Source organism: Amblyomma maculatum, chromosome 2, assembly GCF_055883805.1.
Source record: "Amblyomma maculatum isolate TAMU_Amacu chromosome 2, ASM5588380v1, whole genome shotgun sequence".
Taxonomy (NCBI): Eukaryota; Metazoa; Arthropoda; class Arachnida; order Ixodida; family Ixodidae; genus Amblyomma; species Amblyomma maculatum.
In genome coordinates this window covers 72353589-72374417 of record NC_139345.1, presented here as the reverse complement: position 1 = coordinate 72374417, position 20829 = coordinate 72353589, and the positions used below count along the sequence as shown (strand labels likewise).

The following is a 20829-nucleotide window of genomic DNA, read 5'->3' as shown; positions in this document are numbered from 1 at the left end:
CTGCGACCTGAGGCATACTCTATTTACCCTTGTTCGGTTCTTCTTCTTTATACCATGCAAACCATCTTCTTCCTTTCGTTCTACCTGAATCCATAAATATAGTGACACGTGCGTTAGCACACCATCAGTAATTATCAATGATTGTGAAGTCATATTTGGATCCATAGCTGTATGTTTTGGTCTTTTTGGTGAGAAGGAATAGCGCATTTGCTTCTGGTTGTCATGCGAGAATATATTTCCTTGTATGTTTCATTAAACCTTCAGTTGTTAGTCCGAGCGCTTGTCTTGTCGTCTCTTCTTGTTCCTCGTCCCCTGTCTCAGCGCCGGTAAAATATCGAAGCTAACTTCAAAATTTTCACTATGGAGAGAACTGACGGAGTACCGATTGTTCAAGTGCATTTTCAAGTTTTAGTACATAGCTTTCCACGACACCTTTCAAGATGATAATTAAGCACTTTCGAGTCAAGTTAAGGTTTCTAAAGCATCTATATTAGCCTCGAATATTGTAAAAATAGTTTCACACAGCTGCCATTATGTCAGCAAAATGCAGCCCCTCTCAAGTGAGAGTGATAAGGCCGCTCGCCCCTGACAATAAAGAGCACTACTAAAAAACAAAAACAAAATTAACAATGAGTTATGGCACAGAACATGCCGCCACTATGGCATCTACTCCATCGGTGGCCTTGACTACATTAATTCTTGCTGCACCAGAAAGCATCAAACTTTCCCCAGACACAAGGCCCGAGAAATTCCTCCTGAAGCTTGATTAAACAGTAGGCTCATACCACCTCCATCAAGAAGAGGTCCGGACATAAAAATAAAAAAAAAAAAAAAACATCAACAGACATCAACAGGCTCTTTATTTCTGCGACATTTATGACATGGTAAAATGTTCCAAGAATGTTGTATTTACAGATGTTTAAAGACTGGATGAATTCTTCCATCAATGAGTGAAACCATGGTGTATCAAAATCAGCACTTGCTCTTTAATAGCCATGCTTCACTAAATAAAACAAATTTTATACAATGCCAAGGGTGCAGGCAAATGGAGCAAGCATGTTACTACCAGAATGAGGAAATAGTGTGCTCCACTATTTGATTACAATTATTTTTCAGCAGCCACACATGAAAAGTAGTCGCCTACATACTGTAATAACAGACTACACTGGACAGCAGTTACCATACATTTTTGCAATTTTTCCTGGCGACAAATTCATGGCAACGCACGCAAAGAATTCTTTCTTAGGGTTTGCGCTCCATTTGACTGCATTCCATGACACCGAGTGCAAACCGAGTGACATGCAACACAATGACCTTCAAAACATTGTGACTAGAGGTCATGTATCCATTGCAGAGCTCGTTTCACTTTCGCACTCCTCCGTACTTGGCTGCGCTTTTTTCAATTTGTCTCTTGTGCGAGATCTGTTAGTTTCCAGCTGCTCCTTGAGCCCAGCCTTGTGCTTGGGTGGCTGCTTCTCAAGGTAGTGCAGACCAACAGGGATACCAAGGATTTCGGGTACCATGTATGGCTTCAGCCATGTAACTAAAGGTGAGACACCCTCAAAGTAATGACCTTTCTTGTGGTAGAATAGCAGGCCGTCCAACTGTCAAATAAACAAATCAATGGAGAAACACTTTGGTTAAAGCAATAACATAACATACTTGCAATTATGCAACCAGCCACGCTAAATTCAATCCAAGTGATGTGTTCGTTTTTCCCATCCAATATCTGCAAACAACCAGCATTCAGGGAAAATTTCTATGCACACACAAGTTACCTGTAATGGCCATCCTCACACGGCTTTCTATCAGAAAAGGTTTTCACATGAAAGAAAACTAAATTATTACAACACTTCAAACACTTCATGCTTAGAAACCATTACCTCTGAACAAGTCTTATTAAATATAGAAAAAAAATGCAAAATGCAGTCTAGAAAAATTATCTTCCCTCATTCCACAGAAGATGCACAACTAACAGTGCACTGAAAAGCCATTCCATAAAGATATTTATTCATCCGTAATAGATTTTTTCTTCTAATCAATGACAGTCAAACTGTAAACTGTACGAACTGTAAACTATGCAACCTGTTAACATAGATATGTACCATGCACTTCCAATATGCTTTAAGTAGCCAGAGTCAAAACAGTTTCACAATACATATATGAAAATCAAAATGAGTCAAAGATTTATGCTGAAACACAAGCAACAATATCTGTTGCAAGCAGTTTACATATCAATACAATCTTCCTTCGAATGAGGATAAAAAGAAGGCTACAGGCAACAAATAGCACATGTATGAACACGCAAGGCTGAAGCAATAGGAAGAGAAAAGAAAAGATGCAAGATACACAGAACAGCAGAGGACAATAAATACACCTAGTGCGGTGCCATGTGAATAAGAAGATATACTTTCAGTGTTACAAAAACATAGCGGTTCATTTCTTTCCAGATATGGCTATAAATGTAGCGTGCAATATTTCTTTCATTAGGTTCACAACCTGATAATATGGGTGACCATTTTAAAAATGCAAAAATATACCAGTAGGTTACAGGTTATGGGCTCAACTCACACTCGTCATCCCTCTCCCCTGTCTTGTCTGGCGTCCCTCAGGGGACCGTTTTAGGCCCTCTTCTGTTCCTTATCTACATAAATGATTTACCCTCTAACATCAGATCTAATGTCCGACTCTTTGCGGATGATTGCGTCATCTACCGCCCAATACATAATTCCTCCGACGCCACCATTCTTCAAGAAGATCTCGCACGCGTCGAAGAATGGCGTAGTACTTGGCTCATGTCCCTAAATAGCAGTAAAACGTCACTTATTTCTTTCCATCGCCGGCGCAACCACCGTGAAAATACTTATACAATTATCAACAATCCTATTTCATCCGTTGACTCATACAAGTATCTTGGTATCCATTTAAGTAAAGATTTAACCTGGTCGCATCATATTCACCACATCACCAATTCAGCCAATCAAGTTCTAGGGTATTTGCGCCGTAACCTATCACTAGCTCCCCCTCCCATTAAGCTTCTTGCTTACATAACTTTCATACGTCCTAAACTTGATTACGCATGTGCTGCATATGATCCCCACTATACTAACCTAATCACCACGCTCGAAGCAGTCCAAAACCGCGCCGCCAGATTCATTTGCTCAGACTACTCTCGCTATACTAGCGTTACAGCACTAAAATCTCAGCTTAATCTCCCAACACTGGCCTGTCGGCGTAAAATCGCCCGTCTTTCGCTGTATCATAAATTTTATCACACTTCCGATCATGAAACTGCCCCGATAACACGCGCTCATCGCTTTTCTCGTCATAGTCACCCTAACGCCGTCTACCCTGAACGGGCCCGCACCGAAACATATAAAATGTCATTTTTTCTTCGAACAGCCAATGACTGGAATGACCTTCCATCCGAAGTGGCGGCCATCATCAATCGTGTTCTATTCAAAACCGCCATTGAAGACCATCTGTGTTCGTATTAACTTTTTGTTTGCCCACCCCTCATGTAATGTCCCCTGTGGACCCTTGAGGAAACAATAAATAAATAAATAACAAAGCCCCTGAGTGACATAAGCTGTCAGGACACCTGTCAAAACACACAGTGTGTTTATTTATGCCTAATTTTTAATTTTGCTTTCCTCTGTGTGAACAGCGAGCAGATGGTAAGTGGCTAGAGTGACTGAAATCAATGAGCCCAAAAGAGTTCACGATTCCACTATCAACACAGAAGTCACAGTTTGCGACCTTCAAAGCTACCTCAACACTGTATTGCTTGACATTTATATCACATAGGTATTGAAATTTTAACTAACAATTCAATAGTACATTAGTTGCGTGATTCGTATTCAATTTGATCCAGGGTAGAACAATAGAAAGAAGATGGCTACACAGTATGGAAGATACTGAACAAGGAGTAGAGGGGGAGCCTCAGTTTGTAAGCAGAGTCAACGCTTTGTCTTTGTCTGGGCAGCGTCTGGGCAGCGCTATCATCACTGGCAGGGGTTTATGTTTTTGCTACTGAAAAAGAAAAGTTGGGGGAGGGGGAGGAGGGGGGGGGGGGTAAGAAGTAAGTCCAGGAGTAAAAAAATGTTCCTTGGGTGTGCATTTTTCAGCCTGGAACTGGTGCTCCGCGGCCTGCAAAACAAAAATGCAGAAAGGCCGATGAGTCAGCACCTAAAGCAGTTTCGATAGGGACATGCCTTCCTTGAAAGGAGACAGGCATTCCATAGGGTCCTGATAAAGAGCTTTCCTTGCTGCTGCCACTTTTTATTTTCTTTTGCAGGCCATGGGAGCACTGGTTCCAGGCCGAGAAATACACACCCAAGAAACATTTTTTCACTCCTTGACCTGCTTCTTTCTTCTCGCTTCCTCTCCCTCTCCCCCTTCCCTAGCTTTCTTCTTGCCTATTTAAACCCCCGCCAGTGATGAATCGCTGCCGAGACAAAGACAAGTCCACAAGTAAACGTTGGCTCAACTTGCAAACTGAGGCTCCCCCTCTACCCTTATTCAGCGCTCTTTGATATTCAATTTGAGAAACTTATAATTGCAAATTTCAGAATATCGAAACTTTCCCAATTTTTTAAAAATTTTTGCTTGAATTTCAGATAGATTAGTTTATGGTTTGTTGGCTTATGCATTTTAATTTCTCGATGCGAATGAGCTTACGAGAGATGCCAAAGTCAAAGGCTCCGGATAATTTCAACCATTTGTCCAGTCTGCTGAAGTAAAATATTAATGCAGCTTTACTATCTGTCGCATTATTTTTATTTGCTAGTCATATGCCAATTCATGGATTTTATAATATTGCTGCTCATTTCACATGATCACCTTACGGGTTTCATGGTTAATCAAGCAGCATAGTACATCTCTATCACCCCGCCGGGGTGGCGCAGTGGTTACGGCGCTCGACTACTGTTCCCAAGGACGCGGGATCGAATCCCGGCCTCGGCGGCAGCTTTTCGATGGAGGCGAAAAGCAAGGCGCCGTGTGCTGTGCGATGTCAGTGCACGTTAAAGAACCCCAGGTGGTCGAAATTTCCGGAGTCCTCCACTACGGCGTCTCTCATAGCCTTAGTTGCTTTGGACGTTAAACCCCACAAACCAACCAACCATGCCACGCTTTGTTTTTGTATCCTGTGAAGTAAGTCTATAATGGGATACAACCTAACTGCATGACATATGTATTTGTATTCGGAATGCAGTGGCCTAAAATGGCAACTCGCTGGTATATAGTATGGGACTTATCCATGAAAAACAGTATGTCACTCACTGATCAGTCAGGATGAATGTGGGCCAATGAGATGAATTTTCATGCTAAGTGAAGTAGCAGGAATAGAATAGCACAGAAGGTTTCTTGACAAGCATTTGCATGAGGAGAGGTGTCTCCAAAAGCTAACTCCGTGCCGTACCTCATCCTTGAAAGGGAGTGGTGAGCTCATGACAGCAGAAATGGCCTCAGATGTGCATGGATGCTGTGGCAGTGTAACAAATCGGTAGCGCCTGTCACTGTCGCTGTGCTGCTGGAGTTGGGGGACTTCGCCGAGCTTCTCATCAAGCCAGTAGAACCGAAACTCTGCCTGCAATTTGAATAAAACCATTTTTTCACCTTGAAATGGCGTTTCACAGTTATTTCACACGCTGCTTGGTTTGTGCCGCAGAAGGCAAGCAAAAGGCTTTCAGCAAATTATAAGTAACGTAGTAACGGGGTGATGTAAAGAAAAGATGCAAGGAAATGTATCCAGAAATGGACTAAACAAAGCAATGCAGAGATAACAAAGCCTAAAGCCAACCTGAATGTATTAGTGACCATTACAGACTAAAACCTCAGTCATTCTAAGTGATTGGGACTGCCAATGATGCAAAAACATTGCTGCTAGGTAAAACTTTATGGTGAGAATGTTTGTTTTGCAGTTTCCCTAAGAATGCTATTGCAGCACATTACAATGCCAGCAAGGATCAAAAGCAGCCCTAGTGTTCATCCAAGGGAGCGAATGCCACCACAATCTAGCCAGCAAAGTGCGCACAATTTCAATTCCATAAAGTGTAGCTGATTTGAACATGAATCACATTCTTGTTCAAGCATGGAACTCCATGTGTCCTGCCTTAGGTGGTTCACAAGTCATACCGCAAAGTTTTTTTTTGTTTTCTTTTTTTTGTGTGTGTGTTGGGAATTTCGGGCTGGGGCGATATGGCACACTGAGCATCAGCATTAGTTTGAGGTAAAATAAGGACTGGGCATTCCCACATAATGCTCCAGATCTTTGAATTAACTGAGATAGTGTGGGCCACAGCTTTGAATTGTCTGGTCATATTTACACTGCAAACAATAGGACCAAAGATATTCTTCAAATAATTCAGAATTTCAAGTTAGGTCATTTCAAATTACTGAGGTTTAATTGTAAAGAACTACCTCTAACTGTTCATTTGAATAAGAACAATGCAATGAGAACTTTACCATCTGCATCTTCAAAAAAGTTTAGCAGCCCTTCCACCATGCCATAAATCACAGTGACTTTTGAACAGGCAGGATTGTGAAAAATAAAACATTTCAAAATGTGTACAATGCTTTTAGTTTGCACTACTTCACAAAGGATCATTTTAAGATACACAGGCTAAGTGAGTACGCATTAAATAATGCATCATATGGCCAAAAGAGAGAATGCAAAAGAATGACTTGAGCTTCAGTTTCCGTACTTGTATGTTTATACACTAGGCGGCATCTTGAAGAATAAGTAAATAATTGGCGAAATCACTCCATTTCATATGCCAATGGATTCCAATAGAATGAAAATACAGAAAACTTTGCTTTATGCTTTGCTTCATGGCATTTAACGTCCCAAAGCGACTCAGGCTATGAGAGACACCGTAGTGGAGGGGTCCAGAAATTTCGTCCACCTGAGGTCTTTTAATGCGCACTGACACCTTCCTTTTTGCCTTCATTAAACAGTGGACTCCGCAGCCACGAATCAACCCCGCATCCTTGGGTACAGAAGTCGAGTGCCCTAACCGCTACACCACTGTGGCGGGTTGATAAAAACAGAAAACAGGTCGGCAGAAAAGATAAGGAAATTAGCTTTGACAGCCTGATTATGGCTAACGCAATGTTAAGTGAAGACAAGTGGCAGTCTTTGTTCTGAAGTGATCATAAACAGCACTAATTATGATGTGAGATGATGGTGATTATGATGATGATGCTGAAGTAATATTGGACAGGAGAAAAACTCCACAAATTTGACAATACAGATAAACAAGCAGCAGCTTCTTGCTGCTTGGTTTAACAGCCAGAATCCACCCTGTTAAAGCAGCTCCTTAATGTCTCGAGAAAGAAGTACTAACAGTAATACAATCAAAGACAATACAGTCTCTTTTTCATAAATACAGATTATTATACTGGAAAACTCATACATTTAAACCATGCAAAAGAAGAACAAAGCACGAACTGCAAGGCCACAACTGGTAAAAACATAAGCCCAATTAAGCCCCTCCCAAAAAACAGCAAGAAGTTAGAGTAAGCGCAGTAGTTATTTTTGGTACGAAGTAATCAAGGCCTGCCTAAGCCTTTCTTGTTATTTCTTATGTCCATTGGTCCCCATCTAGCCAAAATGATTGTCTCATGAAAAATAGGCTGACACGATTTACATTTTCAACATTGCACTGGCAGATGAGATGAAGTCAGGCCTGAGCAGAACCTTTGATGTCCTATTATCTTATTACTGCAACACCCTACTTGTCCAAAGTGGTCATCCTGGCTTACACTTCCTTCTCAAGCAGACTGATGTACAATTTGGTCGACTTGCCATCTAGGTGCTTGTTATTCACCTGACACTGCTCTGACATCTGAACGAACTTACAACTGAAAGCGCTACCACAAGCTTTGGTATCAGAAAACATTAAAAGGAATTTTTCACGAGTGCTACAATAGGTGGGTAAGGCATGCAGCCCAGAAATCAAATGCAACAATGACAGAAAGCACTGAACAATTATTCATTCAGACAGTAAGATAATCAGATGTGTATATATAACATTGGTAAAACAAAGCCTCTGTGTCTCCTTCTACACATGCTGAGGAGCACAGTACCAAGGCTTTAAGAAAACACCTACCTCGCTGTCGAAGACAGGGTGTGACTTCCAGCACATGACATCCAGTATGTAGTATGTCCGATGTACATCCGAAACGACACAATCAAGCAGACAAAAATCTGGCAAGAAAAAAAGAAAACAGCTTCCTGTAGAGACCAAAACATACAAGGGCATCTGTGGGAGCAAGTGAAACCATAGTAAACTCTTAAATAACAAGTGTAGTCTCAATACAATGTGCAGTATGTGATGTTGTATAAGGCCACACAACGAAACTCTATGCTACCTCATTGTCATGCGTAACAAGCAATCAAGAGTAAAAAATCAAACAATGTGAGAAAGTGTGTGGCAACGTATGCAGTGACAATAAGCCCTGCTTATGCATTATTCCAAGATCAACCCATCAATAACCTGCGACTTTTCTACATAGTACCCAACTGTCATCCATTATGTGTTTGTGAATTTCTTTTTTGCTAGGACATTTTTTACAAATAGCACGAGACTATCGAGAAATTGTAGTGCAAATATTTAAGCAGAATTGTTGCTGACAATTTGTAATAAAAAGGCTATTTACGTCGAGCCCTTGCCTGCTTCATAAAAGCTGTGCAAACCAACAATAATAAAAGCCATCACAGTTTTTGATAGCTTCCGAGAATCACGTTTGTATTCTTTATGCAAATAAGGTGAGTTTATGAAGAAAACAGTGCTAGGCTTTGAACTACAGTAGTGGAACTGATACAACAGGTCTCTTGCAGAAGCTTTTGCAGCAGAAATAAATACAATTTGTAGCAGGAACTTTTTGTTGCAGGAAAAGACATTTTGCAGCTGATATCCTTGCTTTCGTAAGAGAACAAAATGTTTCAAAGCACAATTTTGCTTTGCAGCATATAAAAAGGTAGGCTGCAGCAAAATTTTGGCAATTGAAGCTAACAAGTTCATGTTTCTACTGTGGCTACAGTAAAAGAAAAAAAAATCATCAATCCTACCCAGAACTGCGGTGCAACAAACGCAAACAAGAAGAGAGAAACACAACAGAGGCGCATACTACTAACTGTAATACAAAACGGAACCCGAACTTCCTCCCCCCACAATATTCATCAATCCAACACCCACATTTCATCTTTAGAGCCCTCTTAAAAGCTTCAAGGTGCAAAATAAACTAATACATGAAAAAAATCTGCACAAAATGCAAGAATCGCATCCCTGGCACTTAAACACAAGAGATATTTCTTGTGCTGTTTCTTTCCTTATTCCGAAAGAGTAAGAAATGGTGCATTTTTGACGAAGCCCGACAAGAGAGCTCTCGCGCACGGGTAGTGGCAGCTAAGGCATAAATGTCTGTAGCGCCATCCTTTACAAATTGGTTTGCAAACGCCAGGAGAGCAGTGCTAGCAGAGGAATTCCAGCCAAATGCTCTTTACTTGGTGAAATTCAATGTGCTTAGTGCCCACATATTGGTTCTGCCATATGCAGCCCCACAATGAATTCATAACTGCTGCATAAACATTGCAGTGGTTTTGCCAGTAACAGTTCCCTTTCAGCAAACCAACACACTTGACTGGCCTGAGCTTTCAGTGTTCGCAGCTCGTTAAAGTTGCTCGTGAAAAGTTTTGATGCTCTGTTTCGTTCACAAGAGTGATAGTCTATCCAAAGTTGCTCGAAGCGTGCTTTCACAATAATGCCAGACGGCCTTAGGTTTGAGAAAAATTTACAATGATACACCACGTGCTCACACATGGCGTGAATTTTATTGCTAGTGTTGATGCAATTCCATCCATGCACAAAAAAAAAAAAAGCTATACCGCGAGCAAGTGCGCGAGCTGGTGCACTCTAAGGAATCATCAACGGATTGCATCAATGCAACCTGCCTTCAAGGCATTTGTTTCAGACATGTTTTTAATATCTGAAACAGTCTAAAACGACATTGTTAGAGACAAACTGTAAAGGGCGACAGCAGTCTCCATGAATACTCCACTGGAATGCTCACGTGCTGCAGCTACGTCTTAACAGCTAGAAGCCGCTTCTGAGCAGACAACGCATCATGGGAACTGAAAAGGGTAGGTGGGGCAGGAGCACTGATGTCTGTTCACATTCTTCATTAGTGCATTTGCTGGGCTCGCGGGCAACAGTCGGCTGTGTTGTGGATCAATACAATGACGTGCAGCGCAATGCTGCACTTCCATTTTTCAATACACAGAAGCAAAGCGGCTCTTGCAACAGCTGGCAACAAATTTCTTTTATGCAAGGCCTACCACCTACTGTTCGTGCACTTTTTCTGCGTGCCGACGATCGTGCAATCCAGCTGGCAAGCACAGTTTAGAAACACGTTTGACCACAACGTTTGACCACAAGTACTTGACGGTGCAAGCTTGACAGTACAGAATCGCTCCTGTCGCATGGCGTTCCTTGGCACGCGTTAAGTGTGGGGTTGTAGACAGCAGGAATGCTAGACAAGAACATATCTCGCGGAATATGACAGATCTCGCACACAAATCTTGCACACAACTCCCACGCACAGGATTTCGTTCCATGAGCATAGAAAGGCTTCCGCCTTAAAAAAAGAAAAAGGGAGGAAGAACTTTTACACCACAAGGCAGTATGAAGCAAGAAGCAACAGCGGTAACAAGCGGAGACATGATGACACTGTGTGGGCAAACCAGCTGCACTCGATTTTATTGTGCTTACCCTAACTGCTGCCAACTAAATGACATGCAGTCCGTGGAAGGAGGCGCCATATTTTCAAAAGCTTCTATTTTCACATAAAATGAAACTCGCGTTACATTCATAGCTGCGTTGTACTCATGGATATGCAGTACCTCCACAAGGTGATAATGACACTGGAAATATGATAACATAAATGAAAATAAGTAATTATCATATATAATCAAGGGAAGATAACAGGTCGATCGAAGGTACTTCTGAGTGTTACTTGTAAAAACCTAAACTATGCGTTCAGTAAGTAGACAAGTAACAAACAAAAACCTTAGACCCACGCGATCACTAAATAAATGATACATAGTAAGAATTTTTGCTGGTCCAAGCAACTTTACAACAGAGAAGTTCTGGACAACTGTGAAAATATTTTTTTTCACAGATATTTATAGATATATTCAACTAATGGACCCTGTTCATGTGGTCCACAACATCAATTCGACGAAAAATGCAGCGCAGAAGTTCTGTCAGAAGTCCCAAACACAACTTTAGAAAGGCATTTATTGCACTAACCTGAGTATTTCCCATCTGCAGCTTTGCTTCCTCCAGGCAAAGGGGAAAGAAAGTTGGCTATTCGGTAGCCATTCCTTGCATAAGACCTTGTAGATCCCTTAAAGCAGGAAGACAAGAAAGACAGAAAGCTAATGAGAAAACAGTGCCATACACACCTTCTGAACCATACAGGGTACAAGACCAATACTAGAAATGCTGCTTTTCCAACTTGGAGACACTCGAGGAGAATGTCAGGACGATGAAATAAAAGTACAGTAGAACCCCTTTATAATAATGTCACTGGGACCGGCAAGAATCTTTAATATATCAGGGTCTTTACTTATATCAGTGGTAGGAATGACAAAGTTCTAAGATGCTGCCTTGTAATTAAATTAACATGTCTTGTTGCTTTATGGAAAAAAAGAACACTCTAAAATACCTTCCATCTCTCTCCTATGATCGCTTCATGCAATTTTTTCATTTATAAGGTTTTTGTTAACATCTTGTGGAAGTACCACTAAAGCATGAGGGCAACATGACTATGAATAAAACCAAGATTGATTTCATGTGAAAACCAAAGCTTTGCATGAACATGCCGTCATCTTCCACTGTTTCTGTCATTTAAGAGAGAATAGATGAGAAATGCACGCGGCAGTCAAGCGCTGCAAAACCGCACATGCCGCGCCTCCACTGATTTTCACCGCTGCTTCATGCTGAGCAGGGATGCGAATTTCGGCCATTTCTTCTTTGCCCTATTTCTCACTGTACTTTTACTTTATCTTACTTTCTGAATGGTCCACGCCGCCTTCTTTTTATGTCTGTAGACAGCATTATTTTTTTTCCTACGTGCTGCATGTTTTTTCTCATGGCTCTAAGGCGTATGTAAAGTTGGCTTCTCCTCAGTGCTACTAAGCATAGTGGTAAAGCCACTTAGAACTAGTGTTTTTTTTTTCGTTTTTTTTTTTTAAAAACAACTGCTTCGAAATTTTAAGTAGTGCGCGTGCGTCGATGTCATTTCGTGGGAAGTCGTCGTCATGGCCAGACGTACTTTACTATATCAGATTCTTGCTAAAAACGTGTTTACTATAAAGGGGGGAAAATGTACAGTCGTCGATGGAAGATGAACTGGGACTTCAGTTTCACTTTACTATATACAAGTTTGAACTATATGCGAGTTTACTATAGCAGGGTTCTACTGTAGTGATAAAAATAACAGCACATCACCAAGGGAGCCGCTAATATGATCAGTCAAACAAACACTCACTTCGGTTCAGACTATAAAAAAAAACTAGACTTTCACATTCAGTCTAAACAACTTTCATTCTCATTCACAAGCCCATAGTTTGTTTTATGTCAAACATTTCACAGAGTATGTCTTTTAAAGTCTAGTTTGTTTCTAAATGCATAAAGTGTTTGTGCTCACCTGTATCTTCCCATATATGTGGGAGAGCACTGCTATACATGACTTTCGACTTATGGAATTTAATATCCCAATAGAATTAGGGTTATAAGGCGTAGTGTAGGGTTCTGTATAATTTCGAACATCTGGTGTTCTTTAATGTGCACTTGTATCGCACAGACACCAAGTGCCGAGCATTTCACCTCTACCAAAATACAGCTGTGCGGCCAGGATCGAACTCGGGCCTCCAAGTTCAGTAGCTTAGTGTCCTAACCATGAGCCACTGTGGCTTAGATCTTACTCACTAGCAGATATGGCAGGTGGCAGGAGGATCTCGCATGGCAACCCTGTACACCCATAAGCCACCATACGGTTGACAGGTTCAGAACTGACAAGCTTGAATTAAAAGCTGCTCGCAGCTCAGAAGGACAAGGAAAGAGGACAGCACACACTGCTTCTCTGATATGTGTGGCTGAAAAGCAATGACACAGGTCCCTTGTGCTATGCATTGGGGCGGGACGTTCAAGAAAGGTATGCTTTTGCTTAGCCAGACTTTTGTGCACAGTGGCTATATAGAACCACAGTTTTGGTGCAAAATAACTAATACTGATTCTAGCATCCAATGGATGAATACAGACCTTAGATGACACAACAAGGCAACGCTTTGCAACTGGACAGGGAACCATAATCCAATTTTCTGCAAAGTCTTCTGGTACATCCACGAGCCATTCTGACAGCATCAGCTGGGAATGAAGACATAGGAAAACACCTGTTAGTGAACAGAGAATGGAGCAAAATAAGTGAAACCTGTCTTTTATGAAGGGTAAAGGGGCAACTATTTCAGTGCCTCAAGGGCTAAAATTACATAGTTACAAAGCAGGCAACCCAAACCTAGTGCGCACCTACACTTTTTAGTGAACTCTCAGCCAAGCCCGGAGCTTTAGTTCCCGGCGCTGGGTGCTGTTTCCTGGCTGTGAGTATAACCTGGCTGACAACTTCCTCTGCCTGGCTCATTTTCTTTGGATGTAAAGAAAAAATGCGACTAACATGTGCATGCACTTGTGAGAGCATAGGCTTTTGCCAGGCAGTTTACCCTAACAGCCGAGGAGCAGGAGCCACTGTCAGAAACCGATACGCCACAACTCGGCAACAAGCCAGCTTCGACTGCCAGTATGTCTGCTCGGTTACTTTTTGCAAAGACATACCTTACAGTATTCCAGAAATGTGAAAGAGAAGGGGAAGGCCTTGTTAAGTGGCAGCTTTGATCTGAAGAATTTATTGAATGCGAGTAATAACCAGAAAACAGTATTGTTCTTAGGTACTAAGATAGTCAAGAACAGAGTATATTCAGCAAAAGAATTGCATATGAATTGAGTATTTTTCTGTGATTATAGTACAAAACAAATGCCTTTTTTTTTTACTTTTGTTAGGTTTTTATTTTTATTTTTTCCAGACTCAATGTTTTAGAAAATTTCAGAAAACCATGTGAGCAGTGAAACCTCACTGATGTGTCCTTTGGGATCATTTTAGTTCTGTCTGTCAAAACGGCAACAAGTCCTGTTAGTTAAGAGAGATGCTTTAAAGGATGGCAGCTTCAATATTGAAATTATGTCAAGCAAGGCTCTGGTTACAAAGTTGCAGTCATATATATAATTTTTTTTTCAAATCTCAGACTAAATGAGAAGTGTCCTTGGTTAATAAAGGTATGGATGGCACCCACTGGGAGAAATCTTTTTAGGTTCACTTCTGGTGCCCCATGCAAGGTACAACACGCGTTTTTTTTTTTTTTCTTTTCTTAAGAATCGGCTTAAAATCATGCGGCCTTTCTCATCACTTACATAAATTGCAATGCTTGTCCGTGTGAGTTCCGAAATAAAACACGCTTGACATTGTGAATATAGAAATAAAGAACTGTACTTCGGACCAACATTGTCACAGCTGCGCTCTTTTACAAACCGATCTTCTGCCTAGCAGAACAAGCAAGCATTCAAAGAGCTTTTATGAATAGTGCGCTCATATGACTATATTTGCGAATTACACCAGACGATCGCGTACAGATCGCGTGTAAAAACTAGTTACACAAATCTACTGACAACAGCAGAGAACATACCCTGTTTTTGTAGATCCTTTGTGCACTGCTTCGGGGTCTAGAGACAGTGCAGTCCATTTTTTCATCATCGTTTTTGGAGACGCCTGAATCGTCGGTCCCAACCGCCAATCGACGAGCATGTTGGATGAAGTCGAACCGTTTCCTAGGGATGACAAATGATCGAATTGAGTGGTTACACACATAAGCAGATGAATCGAACTCACTTCTTCTGGTTCTCAAAAAACTGGCGTCTCCGCTCCTCTTGCGATGACGCGCTGTACTTCGATTTGTACGAGGAAAACCTAGGATGTGGGGTTACAGCGCTGTTTTCGTCGATAGTGACGCGCAGACCTGTTGACAAGCTGTCTAGTAAGCCTTCCATAACACAGGCACCGCTTAAAACGTTTCAACGGGATGTGGAAGACTGCAAAATCCTCAGTGCGCTAAAATCACGGCTAAAATATCGAAAGTGGGAGCCGCCATCCATGCCGCCATCACATTAAACACATACAAATAGATTCTCCAATCCACTCAAATCTTATCGAGCGCCTGAAGCTGAAGGGAAACTTGTGTCTTGCCTGTCGCGTAGAGAAATGAAAGAAAGCCTTTGCTGCTTCAGTGATAAAGAAATCAAATATTATTCAAAAGTATAACTTCAAAACATTCAAATGTATTCAAAAGTTTGAAGTTAATTTTGTTTCACAAATTAGAAGAGCTATAATGTTTCATGTACAAACCGCGGTGATACAAACCTTAAATAAAATATTGATGATGATACTGACTTTGTTTGATGCGACATCTTATGGGATTTAGTGCAACTAAACTCTCGCTGCTCACGCTCCTAACGGCCAAAACAAGAAGCAACGGATCCGTGCCTGTTTCTGGACGAGTGTGCTCGACCTGTCAAGTGCATCCCGTCGTGTTTTTAATTGGAAGGGTACGCCGGGCATCGCGCTAGGCTGCTCCGTGCTCCTCACGGATTGTGTCCGATGGCTGTGCGCGCGTCGTGAGAACCCCTGTTCCAAGCCGAGTGGTCTACCCGGTCTCCTTACACATATATATATTTTTTTCAACAACGGGCGATGGCCAAGATACTCAAGCACCTCGGCTTCGGCAAAAAGCCGCCGATGCCTCCTCGGGTGGATTACAATATGCGCTCATATCTAGGATTGGGTGAGTGTGCACGATTCTTGCCGGTTTGCTGCTTCGGTAACGGAGCCGCCGTGCATTGAATGGAAGCAGCGGCCTCACTCTATGCGCTTGCTGCTTACGCGCATGCGGACGCGGAGAGAAGCGCAGCGTTGGAGGCGAGCGCGTCCGTATCTTCGATTTTGTCGGAGGGGTGAGTGACTTCCGAGCACGGCATGATTATCCGTCATCCTCCGTACCGGCTCCGGACCGGTGCCTGCTCCTTGGGAGCAGAGCAATTTTCCTTGATCGTGACACCGATGCAATGGTATATATAAGTAGCCCCGTTATGTATTTTTCGACTCGCTGATATGGTTATTATCGCTGTTTAGCGAACGATCTCCGCGCATGCATGCATGCAGTGCTGATAGCCGGACTCCGCGTGGTTTACGACCATATCTAACAAGTTACATAACATGGTTTCATGAACTCCTGCCGGGTGTGCGTGTGTGTAGTTGCAGGGGTAAAAATAAAATATTTGAAATTAGGGGATATGCTACGTAAAAGGCGGGGAGTGAATGAACTTTTACTGTGTCGATGTGCAGTGCACAGGCGAACGGCACAGCGATATTCACCTGTGAGCACGCTAGCCGCAGGAGGGGTGCAGGTCGATCGAGTGAATCTGTTCTCTTATGACCTAACCTAATTTTCTGTTATGACCTAACCGTAAGCGTATGGGAACCTGGCGTTTTATTTACCGGTTTGATTTTTTTTTTTTTTTTTCGTGCGTACGTTTCCGTTAGAGCAAAGTTCAACTCAGTTGTCCGGTACGGAAGAATCGAGAACATTTTTATAGCCCGACCCTTGAACACGAGGAAAATAATAATAAGATATGTATAAAATGGAAATAAAAACAGGAACGAACATGGACAAAAATGTAACATATTGATTTGTTCTTTCGCTTTTTTTTTTAATTCCGAGCGAGTTTACCGAGAGAGAGAGAGAGTAGAACATTTTATTTAAACCAGCGGACGAAGGGTCAAACCTTGGTGGATGTTAACCACTGTTTATAAACATTGCTTCAAGGTGTGGTATCGCGCAATCGACCGATTCCTTCGTATGAAACTTGCGATATTCACGTGCAACGCTATGTTCACTTACATTATTCAGAACATTGTTCTTTTTTTTTTCTTGTGCGGCAACGTGGAGCTGCGCTGGTAAAGAAAAGTTGGAGCCTGTCGGAAATTGGAAAATAACTGAAACCAAGTGAATTCCAATCGGCACGTTACAGTTGGCTTCGATAGTTGCAGCCAGCCTTCTTCAGCTGGGCTCTTTCAGTGAAGAAAGGGTGCAGAAGTTTCGATGCCAGTTAGCTGACACGTGTCTTTGGTACTTATTGTGCTAATGTAAATTTTAGTGGGGACTTGGTGGAGGCGCGCTCGTCGCACAAAAGGCGGCCGATATCGGAGAACGCGTGGCCGCGCAGACTACACCACGTGCTCCATCTTGCCCTCTCTTTTTTTCACTTTCGTTTTGTTGGTATTCGAGAACGTTCGTGTACTGAAAACACTTAGCTAAGAGCATATGTAGTGGATTTGCGAATGTGGCGACCGCTTCCACGCGCCGCGTGAAACTTTCCGCGCCAAGAGCGCATGTCCCTTTATGTTCTAAACGCCCGAAAGAGCTCTGAATAAATATGACTGTCTCTACCCTCTTCCTATCACGATCCAAAGAAGTCGCTTTTTTTTTTCTTCAGATTTCTGAGGGACACACATGAATAACGCATATTGTTTCATTTTGTAAGCTGGGCGATAATTGCCAATTGTCATATTAGTCACGATCGAGTTCGTTTCTTCGTTATTCATTGTTCCTTCTAGGCGCAATGCCTCTATTTCTTATGTGAAACGTATTGGCATTAATATAAAAATGACGGCCGCTGCTCTCTCCCTACACCTTCCAAGGAAGTCTTTTTTTTTTTTTTTTCTATCTTTCTGAGGGGCACGCATGAAGTTACCGCATATTAACTCTATTTTACAAGCCAGGCGATCATTCCCAATTGCCATGGTAGTCATGGCCGAGTTGCTTCTTCGTTAGTGACATTCCGTTATTTCTAAGCGCGACGCCTCCAGTTATTGTGTGAAAAGAATTGTCATTAAGGATCCAGGGTAGTTCGTCAGAAAGGAGGTGGGTACACAGTATGAATCTATGGTGTGAAAGAGCACTGAAGAAGGGTAGAAGGAGAGCCTCAGTTCGCAAGCCGAGTCAACTGAGGCTCCACCTCTACCCTTATTTAATAACCATCACACGTGTTTTGCCTATCGATGTTGCGTTTCTCACTGGGCGTTATGTAGGGTGGCAAGGTTTGTCGCAATTAAAAGCAGGTCATTCTATTTGTTGGTGAAGGGGGAGAGAGGTTCGTCGAAAAAAGAAAAAGAAAACAACTAAACGGTGCCGAGACGCGTGCTCTAATTTTTGAATGGAACCTGTAGGCTTCCATTCATGTGTTAAAAAAAGAGGACGCCTACCAAAGGTTGTTGTTAATAATACGAAGTCTTCGTATTATTAACAGCAACCTTTGGTCGGCGTTCTCTTTTCTTAATACATGAATCTGCTACCCGACCAGTTTTCGTCAAACGTTAGATTTCAATAGGTTTCCGTTCAGTTGGCTCTCATGACGCGGAGTGGAAGGTGGTGACTCGAGTCGCTCTCTTTCTCAATAAGTTCGAAATGTTTGCAGATCCGCGTGGCTCGCATTTCGTCAAAGTTCTGATTATCTTGTTATACCTTCCAATACGGTTAGCTTCGAAGCGAAGCAATGTGCCATGGCGCGTGGTACCCCATTTTTCTTCCTTAGGCATGTGGGCATTATATGCTGGTTCCGCGCACAAAAGTTATACGCAGGTTTAACATCCGAAGTTAACAGCGTCACTTTAGCGTTTAGTGTGCATTTGCTGTGCGTCTAAAGCGTCCTTGGAATGCCTTTATCGTGCCAGTAACCCCGGGAGTATCCATTGTACTTGTCTTAGAATTTTTTTTATTTTGCCAGGGAGGGGGCGTTAAGGTGAGAGTGCTTTCTTCACTACTGGACAGTGCCTTCGTGGATTTCTTTTTAACACAGATCCGCGACTCCATTTTCTGTCATTTTTCTCTGTCGCATTGTAGGCATGGAATTAAGCGCACGACAGCGAATCCCCCCTTAGATAAAATCTACTGTGCGGTTGCAATCGTCTGTGGTTTCGGTAAACGTGCGGGGTTTCTTCTCATTACCCGTACGTGTAGTGTCAACCAGCGGCTGCGTTGGAGGTCACTGCGAATTGCTTCCGTAATGCCGTTTAAAAGTGAAACCATACTTTAAATGTGTTCTGGATGTACGAGGGACGTGCGCCGTCCTGCCGATGCACAAACACCATGGTACAAGCAAAACCACCACCTGTCGATATCCTTCGGCAATTTGTAGCGGCCTCTTTCGCATCGTTGTGCAATTTCATCGGCGTGTGCGCATGTTCCTCTGTGCAATCCTTTTTCAATGCTTGGAAAGAAGCCAAACATGAGGTGTAGGGCCACTTCTCAACGCCAGGTGCCAGACGTCGGCGGGACAGAGAAGGAAGGAAGGTGAAGGGAGACGGAGATAAAGAAAGCCAAAAGGAACAATACTTACACCGTTGGAACTACGCCAGTATATGTGCTGTCACCGCTGCGATAGCACTTGGTCCGACAACATCGTGTGTAGCGGCCTTCGCCGAAACGTTGCAGTGAATCGCAGTAGGCCGTTCTTTTGTATTCTTTTTTTTTTTTTCACGTCCTGGTACCTGTAGCGTTCCGACTGCCATACAACAAACACGGGCCAAATCAGAATGCTATTCAGTGACACTTTTAGCATCCGAGTTATAGGTAGTATTCGCCGTTCGTCATGCAATATTCTTGAGCTTGGCGCCGAGAAACTGATATATGTATAGACATCGCATGGATGTTTTCCGTACAAGCTGCATAGTATTTATACGCTTTAGGAACCAATGATGCAGGGATCAGCCTCTATATCTGAAAAAAAAAAAAAAAATCAAATTAGCCTCAGTTGAAAAAAAGATGAAAATTTTACCTAGGAGAAGAAGGTAGAACACATGCAGGACTGCCTAGCTTGTGTGTATATCATCCTTGGTTTTCCAGCAGTGATGCAGTGACTCACCCATTGATAGCTCTGTAGGAAAACCCCTGTCTCGAATTCATTTTAACGCGATAGCGTTAAGAGCTTCTTTCCGGCGTCGTATTGTAGTAGTCAGCATTGGCTCGAGAAAACCCGGGTTTGTCGAGAGTATTGTGACGTCACCAGAATTCACGTGAAATAGTTTGTGATTGGCTTGGTTTTATAGGGTCTCTCAGAACGGCTGAGGCTATGAGGGACACTGTACTGGAGGTCTCCAGAAATTTCGATCGCCTGATGTTCTTTAACGTGCACAGACATCGCACAGTACACGGGCGCCTTGCTTTTTTGACCCCATAAAAAGGCTGCTGCCGCGGTCGGGATCGAATTCGCGTCCTGGGTCAGCAAACTCCTTAGCCACCGTGGTGGGGCGATAATTTGTGGTTATCGGATCGCTGCATGGCTCAAACGTTATTGTCACATGCAAAAATGTGATGTAAAATGATTGCAGTGGAAATAAAATTGGTTTGTTCGTTTGTTTGTTTTGCGGTCCCAAAGCGACTCATTCTATGAGAGACACCGTAGTGGAGGGCTCCGGGAATTTCGACCACCTGGGGGTTCTTTAACGCGCACCGACATCGCACAGCACACGGGCACCTTGCTTTTCGCCTTCATCGAAAAGCGGCCGCCGAGGCCGGGATTCGATCCCGCGTTCTTGGGAACTGTAGTCGAGCGCCGTAACCACTGCGCCACCACGGCGGGGCGCAACATAAAGAGCACA

At 42.7% G+C, this 20829-nt stretch overlaps 2 protein-coding genes across 2 annotated transcripts in view; one reads left to right on the top strand and one right to left on the bottom strand.

Moving 5' to 3' along the window:
• Nucleotides 1-843: 843 nt before the first annotated feature.
• On the bottom strand, nucleotides 844-15372 carry Snup (snurportin-1). The gene is made up of 7 exons (XM_084594427.1): nucleotides 15007-15372; nucleotides 14804-14945; nucleotides 13332-13436; nucleotides 11316-11412; nucleotides 8115-8212; nucleotides 5423-5590; nucleotides 844-1604 (listed from the first exon to the last, which is right to left on the bottom strand). Exons 1-7 carry the CDS (start codon nucleotides 15162-15164, stop codon nucleotides 1338-1340), a joined length of 1035 nt encoding a protein of 344 aa, XP_084450553.1. The 5' UTR covers nucleotides 15165-15372; the 3' UTR covers nucleotides 844-1337.
• Nucleotides 15373-15677: 305 nt separating this feature from the next.
• Nucleotides 15678-20829, top strand: part of LOC146198960 (uncharacterized) — a 119003-nt gene continuing 113851 nt past the window's right edge. Inside the window, exon 1 of the mRNA XM_084592011.1 lies at nucleotides 15678-15955. Within this exon, the coding sequence (XP_084448137.1) occupies nucleotides 15865-15955 (91 nt within the window). The 5' untranslated portion in view covers nucleotides 15678-15864. The remainder of the gene's footprint in view (nucleotides 15956-20829) is intronic.

Bases quoted from the DNA above. Each gene is read 5' to 3' on its own strand.
- Snup (XM_084594427.1), bottom strand. From the start codon at position 15,164: ATGGAAGGCTTACTAGACAGCTTGTCAACAGGTCTGCGCGTCACTATC. The intron at 14,946-15,006 runs GTGAGTTCGATT...TGTCATCCCTAG, and splicing joins TTTTTTGAGAACCAGAAGAA to GAAACGGTTCGACTTCATCC. The intron at 8,213-11,315 runs GTTAGTGCAATA...TTTTCTTGCCAG, and splicing joins TGCAGATGGGAAATACTCAG to ATTTTTGTCTGCTTGATTGT.